At 44.0% G+C, this 9,726-nt stretch overlaps 1 protein-coding gene across 13 annotated transcripts in view; it reads left to right on the top strand.

The window, feature by feature from the left end:
* Positions 1-903: 903 nt before the first annotated feature.
* The window catches only part of NDUFAF6 (NADH:ubiquinone oxidoreductase complex assembly factor 6), a 47,142-nt gene continuing 38,319 nt past the window's right edge, over positions 904-9,726 (top strand). For 2 of the 13 annotated variants that reach the window (XM_030483580.2, XM_032919880.1), the window contains exons 1-3: positions 1,077-1,301; positions 4,686-4,789; positions 6,057-6,179. In XM_030483580.2, the coding sequence (XP_030339440.1) occupies positions 4,769-4,789; positions 6,057-6,179 (144 nt within the window). In that variant the 5' untranslated portion in view covers positions 1,077-1,301; positions 4,686-4,768. The other 11 variants (XM_030483636.2, XM_030483589.2, XM_030483661.2 and 8 more) reach the window with 11 other exon arrangements.

Raw genomic sequence — 9,726 nt, 5'->3', positions numbered from 1 at the left:
AAGCTCCCTCTCCTCCTCATCTTTGTGACATGAAACAAAGGCTTGCTCTCATTTCCAAGCAGATGCCTTGTCACTTGAACGTCACTACCCACTCAAAACTCCCCGCATACTTAGTGTGTGCCTTCACTTTACAGCTGAGCTAATGAACCTGTGTGTTACTGTCCACAAACCGGGAGGGACATCCTGCCCTCTCTTCAGCCCACAGCCCCTTGCTTGTGCTAATGCTGTGTGCTGATGCCAATGCCCTTCTAACCATGCAGTGAAACAATTCAAGGCACTGAACTGGCACAAAACCAGCTCACGAAACCCAAAAGTGAGCAGTGGATGGGTTTCTGCTGGTTCAACTCTGAATCAACTCGCTGTACTTTAAAATGAAGGTCAAAGCTGGCACCAGGGAAGAAGATGGCAAAGCTGGGGACAGGAAGAAAAGCCAGACTGCTGTTGCTTGTACCAACAACTGGGTTGGGCTGTAGTAGTTTTAAGATGAAACTGCTTTTAAGCATGGTGGCACTTTTGTATGAATTTGCTGACTTATCCCCATACAGGCCAACCTTTGACGGAGCATGACCACTCTGTCCGTGACTGGAGGACTAACAGGACCATTGTGTCTCTAACTAAACTCCAGCCAGCCCGTGCAGTATGAGCTGTCCCTCTCCCGGCCAAGAGGAGGAAATAGGGCCCTGACGCAAAACATGTTTTACTGAGGACTGAGCCCCGGGGTCAGCACTGCAGAACTGCTCTCCTCCGCTGCCTCAAGCAGCACACCAGCCTGAGTCCTCCCCCAGTCCCACAGCCGCTCCAGCACACCTCCTGTGCCACACTGCCCACAGCCAGGCGATTTTCACAGTTCGCCTTCCGCAGTTTCTCTGCGCACCGGTTTAAAAGTGCCTGGTTTCCCGGGGAGCGGAGGGATCCACCTCGAACCGCCCGCCTTGGGAGCCTGAGGGCGGGAAACTGAGGCACGGAGGGCAGGTCGGGCGCCATTTGCAGGACAACAAAGGGCCCCACAGCGCGCCGAGCCGCGCCCCGGCATTCTCGGGTGCCATCTACCGGTGCCTCCTCCGTGAGACGCTCGCAGGGGCCGGGTGGCTGCCGGGAGGGGCGGTGTGGTGCGGCGCGGCGCGGCGGGCAGGCAGCATGGCGGCTGTCGCCATGGCGCGGGGCGGGCTGCGGCCGGCGCGGGCAGCGGGTGCCCGCGGCGGGGCCCCGCGGCCGGGGCTTGTCGGCGGGCGGGCAGCGGCGGCGGGCTGGAGCCGGCCGGAGCCCGGCGGAGCGGTGCAGTACTGCGCCGAGCTGGTGCGGTGAGTGCGGGGGGAGGCCTCAGGCGCGGGTGTTCCGCTCCGCGCAGGGGGCTTGCCAGCGCTTCCTCCTGCGGAGAAGGTGCCGCGTTCGCTGGAAAAGGTGACGGGAATTCCCCCCCGCCTGCCCTCGGGCACGCCTGGCCGCGAAAATAACCCCTGCGGTGCGCGGTGGCCGCGGTGGGTCCGGGACCTCGCCGCCTCCGGCGGGGAGCAGCGGAGAGTAGCAGATACTAAAGCTGCATGGATGGTTTAACCTGCAGGTTCCTGAAGGCGATCTCCTTCCCTCAGCTTCTTTCACAGCTGCTCTTCTGGAATAACGTTTCTATTTCATTGTCTCGGCTTTTTGGAGACAAAGATCACCGAAGTGGGTGTTTAAAAATAATGGGTGTTTTCAGACCCTGGCTGCTGGGGAATAGCCAGGCTCCCAGAGTGCTCCTTGGAAAAGTGAGCAAAAGCAGGGGAAATCCTCTGGACAGACAGCTCATGCAGCTCCTCTGACCCAACTGCAGGACGGGGAGAGGTCTGTGTTGTCAAAAGCATACATTTTTGGTCAAATCCAAAATGCTCCAAGAGGAGCTGGAGCGCAGCTCACACACTTCCAGGCCGGGCAGTGTTACCTGCTTGGCTCCTGGGCTGTGAACAACATACAGGACAGGGCCCCTTTGCTGCTTTCTAGTCCACAGGAGTTCAGAGGTACAAAGTAAACAATTAAACAAGTCTATTTGTAAAGATGTAAGTATTTTCTCTTTAGATATGGTTGTTCTAGATGGCTGACCAAAGCAGGGAGAAAGCTTCCAAGCATGTATAGAAAGAGCAGGACAGGATTATCTTCTCTGAACTGATGCTTGTAAAAGATACAAAGATATGTATGATCAGTGTTTGAAGTAGGAAAGCTAATGGAAGATCTGTGACAACCTGACATTTCCTGTGCAGCACCAAGCAGCAGGCCTTTAGTGATGCATCGGAATGCATAGCCAGGTTGCATTTTCCGTGATAAAATTTGAGATTACAGCTTTGTTTTCCTTGTTCCTCTACTCAGCATTTGTTTACCTGTTACTGGGGAGATAAGAGGCTGTGTGTACAGTTAATATACAGGTAAAGTTAGTATATACAGGTAAAATGTTTTCACAAACAACTGTGAGCAGAATAATAAGGTTCCAACGCACAAGAGCTGAGATAGTTCAATTTAAACTTTTTTTGTTGTTGTTTTTTTATGTTAGATCAAAAATGACTACTTGTAAAAATACACAAGCATTCAAAAATAAGAATATGAAAGGTGGTTATGCTTTTGGCATCATTTAATTGAAGCTGCTGTTCACAATAGCTGATATACTGTATGGGAATCAAGTTGTAAAAAGCAAGAGGAAGGACTTACTATTCAAGCAGAAATAAAATGCTTGAGGCTATGCAAGCATCAGTAACTCACCAGTCCTGAATTTGAGTCTCCCACACATTAGGAGGAACAACTGAGTTACAATTTAATGATGTAGATTTGTGCAACTTCTTTCAATATGCAAGATGGCCTTCCTCTTTGGTTTTCTTTTTTCTGCTAAACAACTCTTAAATGTAGCTTTGAGCTAATTGATTAAAAATATGTTTCCCTGGTAGGTAATTTTTCTATCTCTTGCTGTTTATGATGTCTGCTCTGGAAGACAAGCTTGTGGTGTGATGGTATCAGGGAGTTTATAACGTGGAAGAAACCGATTACACTGAAAGTCCAGTAATGGTCATAGCCAACTTTTCTTCAATCTGTAGGTTCATGTGTAATCTTGCACTTACTTGAGGGGGAAACTGAAAAATACTCAATACCAGACTTAAGGTTATTCCATCCTTTCCTCATTTCTTACACAAAGAGATTTGGGGTGGAACATGATCTATAGTAATATAAATTTTACTTTACAGGCTGAGGCTTAATGGATTTGCTTTTCTGCTGTTAATGTCCAGGAGTGCACTGTCAGCATTAAATTCACATTTCTTTCTGCCTTTTTTTTCTTAACTATTTTTCTGCTACATTAATTTTTAAGCTTAGAGTAATTGAAAATCAAAACAGCAAACCAACATGCCAACACCGTTACTGTAAGGAAGACAGATTTCTCTATTGTGCTGCTGTATTCTTTGTGTAATGTGTTTCTATGTTTCCTTTCTGGAAGTAGAGGTGTTTTTGTGTTTGAATAACCCAAGCAAAATATATAACTGGGACTTGGAAAATGTGGCTGTAAATGTTGCAGCTCTGCCCAGGGTGGGCAATACTGGGTATTACTGCAGTCAGCCTTGAAAAAAATACTAGGTTTTGAGCTGGTAATACTTTTCAGAAGGTGTCTTGAGGGAGGTTTGATGCATCTGTTCTTTAATATGCAGGTGGTCTTTACAGCCTGCTAGAATTAGCAAATGTAATTTCTTTGTTGATGCTTCTGTATTTGCATCGAGCTCTAAAACGAGTTTCATGACTGTTGTGAAAACTCTAAAGCACTTGCTGGTTGTCAGCTGCTGCATATTGTAGGGGTAAGAACTTCTGTTAAATCTCAGATCCTTTTTGTTTGATGCTAAAAGTAGCAACCCTAATAACCTGTGGTTTTAGTTTGGCCTTGCTATTTTAAGCTCACATTCAAAAGAAATACGAGTACATGCAAGAACAGCAGACTTCATGAAAACAAGTAAATGTCTTTTCCTTGGCACCTGCTTCTGCATTCTCAAAGTGAAACTTTTGAGTTGCTGGTCTTGTTCTAATGACAAATCAGGTTACAGGGTTATCAAAGTACACCAAAATGTTGTTCAAAACAAGCAATTCACCTCTGGAAAAGAGGTGACCAAGTGTCTTCGTTAGCTATGGTTATGTATGATTTATGAATTTATGATCTGTGCACTGTGATTGTTTTTAATTTAATGGCACACGCAAGTGGCCAACCAGAGGCATATCACTCTAGACTGGCAACCAGTTACCTGTGGTGAATCTGACAAGGCGCAGAGTTCTTATGTTTTGAATATAGTTGCCAATATACAAAACCTTACTGGTTAAGCAAGTGCTCTTCTGCCAGGCTCCAAAGCACAAGCTTTTAAAGAAATGTGGTTTCATGTTTGGAACAGAAGTCTAGAAGTTGGACAATCTGGATTCTATTTGCAAATATGCCATAGCCTTATTTCATGCCTTTAGCCAAATATATTGAGACCTGGATTTGAGAGGTGCGCAGGGAGTTCAGGCAGCATCCCCTCTCTCTTGGAGTTTGTCTTATTTTAAAATAAGCTTAAAAGCTGCTGCTTTTGCAAAGTCAGAGTTGTGAACTGTAACTTTTTGCTACTATTCTAGGAGTTCAGTGCTAAGCCACAGTACATCCGATTTACATAGAGCTATAAATAATATATGTATTTTTTTTCATCCTTTCACAGAAAGCGTGACTATGAAGGGTTTCTGTGTTCTCTGCTCTTGCCTGCGGAGTCTCGAACCTCTGCTTTTGCCTTGAGAGCCTTCAATGTGGAACTGGCTCAGGCAGGTATTAAAATACATTTGTGAACTCTGAAAGTGTAAAATAACAGTTTCAATAGTGCAATACAGACCTCTAATTTTGAATGGCCCATGGAAAGCAGCCAGCCTCCCCCAATTTGTTTTGTTTATGTATATAGTTTTGCTGACTTTCCTCTTCATCATGCATTTTAAAATCGAATGATAACGAGCAGGCTGTGGTCCTTGATGCTGTTACATGATTGCATCTATGTCCTGGCCCCAAATGCAGTGACTGAATCAATTAAATGCAGCTAAATCCTATCTGTAGAAGGTCTGTTAAAAAGTTGGATGATATAATCAGTTGGCAAAAGCTACGTGATGCAAAGGCTGTGGGGAGGGAAGTTTGTCATTACAGAGTTGTGGGAGGGAGGTGGCTGCAGTCTCTCCACTTTGCTAGGTGGCCAGAAACTGCCAGTGCAACCAGGCAGGTTGGTAATGCTTGCCAGAAAGGAGTGGTCCAAGAAATGTGCTGAACAAGCAGAGCCCCTGAACAACTTCTGTGGGCTGTGCTGGCAACTGATCGTGCTGCCCGCCCTCACTGCTGTTATCGCTGCTTCTTTTCCTTCTGGGAAGACAGCTAAGGTGAGGGTCACACAGGACTTAACCACCATGGGCTTCAAAGTCAGGTGAAGACTTTTTTTACTCTCTGTAGTTTTATATGCTTTATGAGGAAAGCAGAGCCACAAGCATGATCAGGGGTCTGGAGCATCTCTCTTGTGAGAAGAGATTGTGGGAGCTGGGCCTGTTTAGTGTAGAGAAAAGAAGAGAAGACTGAGAAGGGATCTCAGTAATGCATATAAATATCTCAAAGGCTGGTGCCAAGAAGATGGTGCCAGACTCCTTTTGGTGGTGCCCAGCGACAGGATGAGGAGCAATGGCCATAAACTAAAACACAAGATGTTTCACCTCAACATGAGGAAGAACTTCTTTATGTTGAGAGTGGCAGAGCACTGGAACAGGCTGCCCAGGGAGGTTGTGGAGTCTCCCTCTCTGAAGAGATTCAAAACTCACCTGGACGTGTTCCTGTGTAACCTGCTCTAGGTGGCCCTGCCTTGGCGGGGGGGTGGACTGGCTGATCTCCAGAGGTCCAGGGGTCCCTTCCAACCCTAATGATTCTGAGATTCTGTGGATAACTGTGAATTCAGAACCGAGCACTTTCCCTACTGAGTTTGGCTATGTCCTGTGTCTGTCTTTTTGTGTAGATAGACCAAGTGCCTTAAAGATGCTGAATTTCACTCTAGATGTATCCTTTCCAGATTAAAGACTCCATAACTCAGAAGACTACAGGTCTGATGCGAATGCAGTTCTGGAGGGATGCTGTGGAAGGCATATACTGTGATAACCCACCACATCAGCCGATTGCTACAGAACTGTGGAGGGTAAAATACACCTTTATTGCCCTACAATTCACTTAACTAAAATATTACTGTGAGATATGATGACATTATTTTGTGTGTGCTGTGTTGCTTAGTTAACAACATTATTTTATATAAAACAGATAATGTAAATTGTGCTTGTGTCTGTGTCTGATACTGTAAGTTGCCTACAACCAAAGAGCAGAGTTGAAGTAGGAGGATATTTAGGACCTAGTTGGAGGGCCAGACTTCTGTGAACCATCTGCTTTTTTCTCTTCTGTTTAGGTGAAGGACAGAGTAAACTGTGGTAAACTGTAAACTGATACAAAGTGAAGTGCATAAGTATACTTGCCTGAGCCAGTGCTGGTCCTACCTGAAGAGATTAAGCTGTACAAAAAGATAGGAGGCTAAGCACAGAGGTTGAAGTAGCAAGTAGGGTATGAGGAAAAGCTCAAGAGCTTCATATGCAGTTATTGGGTAGTAGGGAGGATCTTAATACAGTCTTCTCCCATCAAGAGGTGCTTGACGACTTCTGTTTGTGTATTATGTTTTGCACAGATCCTTTTGCGTGAATTGTGTAACAGAGAATGTACTTGTGAACTTAATGCATTGAGTAACAGGGAATGTACTTGTGAACTTAACAGTTTATTTTTACCAAGATGCCTGAGTTTTGCAGGCACTAGAACGTAACTCATAAAGTACACCCGTAGATCTGTTCCTCTGCTGCTCATGGCCAAAGAAACAGAGGCTTTCTCCCAAAATTTTTGTTTCTAGTTAGGACCATCATTGGTCTGTTTGATGGAAGATTGAAGGTCTGAAGGCAGTATAAGTGGGTTTTCCCTTGATGGTGATACAGAACCACATAATAATGTAGTTGGTTGGGCTCTCTTGTCATTTAGTCCAACTTGTCTCTTGAAGGTAACATTGAACTTAGATCAGGTTGTCAGGGTCACATTGAGTTAAGTTTTTAATTTCCTCAGGAATGGAAATTCCATACATTGCTAACTTGTCATCTTAGGGCCCAGCAAGCCTTAGAACCTTTGAAACGAGCAGGTACCGTAAGGCCTCTGTAAGATCAGAACTTGCATTTAAATTAAAGATCTCTGAGCTCCTGAACAGGAAAAGCTGCTCTTTGTCTAGATCTCAAGAGCTGAATACAGTTGACATAGATCCTGTAGGCAGGTTTATGGGCTGCTGAAAAGCAGGCAGTGAAATGTCTGGTCTTCACCCAAGTATTCATCTGCATTGTTTCTGTTAAAATCCTGGGAAAAGCAGGACACTTACTGTAACGCTGGATTAGAACAGTGCAGTTCCTGTGGGATTAGACCATTTCACATCCACGCTGCTGCACCTCTGAGACCGCAGAAATGAGGCCTTTTCAAATCCTCTTTCACCGATTTTGGCAGTGCTGAAAATGTGGCCTCTCCCTGACTTTTCCTCCTTCAAATGTGAAATAAAGCATAAGTGAGCATTTGTTCCTGTCTATCAACACTCATGTTTAGATTAAATTGGGATTTAAACAAGATACACTTTGTTTGACTAAGAGAAAACATCAGTAAAGCAAAGAAGTAAAATAAAACACCTGTTACAGTCACTTTTAGGAGGACCAGAACTATTCATAGGTGTCTCCAGCTCATGCAGTTAGACTGAAGACTGGCAAATGTTGTGAATCTTTTTATGGGATTATGGGAATTGAAGATGCACCTAGGGTGATATTTTAATGCAGGCATTAAAATGCAGATTTGGTCATTTGGCATGTCAATCTTTCTGTGCCTTTGCTTTTTATTTCCTTCTTTCTGTCTCTCTTCCAGCATATGGCAAGCTTCCCAGGAAGAAGACTGTTTTCTCCTGAAATGCTTTTGTCTCCTTTCCAAGGAGGAACTTGCTTTACTGTAGCTTAATTTATTTTTATTTCTGCAGATATCCTCTCATGTAATTGTCTGAGTGGGTTAGGTACAAGTTAGTTTTGGATATGATTGTATATATTCTTTGGACCAGTTTTAATTTCAGGCTGCTTGTGTGTGTATCAATGTGGGGTCTGTGTTTTAATGCCCAACCAGTCTCTGAGCAGAGGCCCTGTCCTGGCCAACCTCGCTCCCAGTTTAATTGCTGAGCATGATGGCATATGGTATGGAATATACCTTTGGTCAGTCAGGCTCAGCTCTCCCAACTGTGTTGCCTCCCAGCTCCTTGTGCACCCCCAGGCTGCTCGCTGGTGGGGCAGTGTGAGCAGCACAAAAGGCCTTGACACTGTGTAAGCACTGCTCAGCAGAACGAAAGCGTCAGTGTGTCATCAATACTGTTTTCAGCACAAATCCAGAACGTTGCCCCATATAAGCTACTATGAAGAAATCTATTTCTATCCCAGCCAAAACCAGTACAACATTTAGATAGGAATCATTCATATATTGAGGTATCAGTTGCAACCCTTCCGAACAGCTAAGACTGCCAGTCATACTCCTTTCTCACAAAACAGAAAATTGATTTTCAAGTGGAAGAAAGAATTGGCCTTTCTTTGGTAAGATTTCACTTCACATATGATTTCCCTAAAGGAAGACCAGTATAAGACAATCCGAACAGAACTGGTTGTGAAACGAGATACCTGGAAATAATTCAGAAAGTGTTTCTAGGAGCTCTGGTAGCTCCGAACGCTGCAGAGTGCTGGAGCGAACCAACAGTCCAACCTGACCTGGTGACCTTTGCACTCAAGATGTGATTTTATTTCTACATTTCAGCAAATACCCCAGCAATGACCTATTTGAAGAGCATGGCTTCACAAATGTTCCAGAGTGTCATTGCAGTTCTTAGAAAGAAAGATTTGGAAAGACACCTGAGCTCACAACTATTGCAGAGCTGTTAGCAGAATTTAGCACAGCAGATTTTATGTACTCTGTTTTCGTACTGTTGAGTTTGTGTGAGGACAGTTTTGAATTTCCAGAATAAATACTAATTTATCACGTTAAATGTGTTCCTGAAGTTTTGTATATCCCAGAATACTCACATTTGGATTCCAAGAGTTTTATGCACTAGTAAAGTGTATAAATAGCCTTTAATAGTATTTCTAGGATTAGTAATAGCTCATCTCCCAACGACTTTACTATAAACTTACGTAACAACTGTATGATACGTGTTCTTACTTATGTGTCCATTTTTAATGTATGAAGAATGAGGCCTAATTCTACATTTCAGTGGCAGAAGCCAATTTCCGGAACTTGAAAAATGAGGAGCTGTGTGTTTGAACGAAGGTAGCTCAAAATAGATCTAATGTACAAATCAGGAAATTTAGGAGAACTCAGTTTGGTGCTTTAAGTCTTGACCTGTGACTGTTTCAAGGATTTAATTTACAAAATAATACTCAAGACTAGCAAGTGAGAAGCACAACAGACATTTGTAGTTGTAACTTAAAATTAGCCTTTTCACATACCAAGTGCTTCCTCAAGCAGGTTTTCTTGAATCAACAAGAAGATCTAGTCTTGACGAACCTTGAAAAAATATTTACAAATATAACAGATGTAAAGAAGAAGTTAAAAGTGAGCCATAAAGGCTGAGATTGTGAGAAATCTGCTCCGTA

The sequence above is a fragment of the Strigops habroptila genome, chromosome 1, assembly GCF_004027225.2.
Source record: "Strigops habroptila isolate Jane chromosome 1, bStrHab1.2.pri, whole genome shotgun sequence".
NCBI lineage: Eukaryota > Metazoa > Chordata > Aves > Psittaciformes > Psittacidae > Strigops > Strigops habroptila.
Note: the sequence above shows the minus strand (reverse complement) of the source record. Positions and strands in the feature narration are given on the sequence as shown.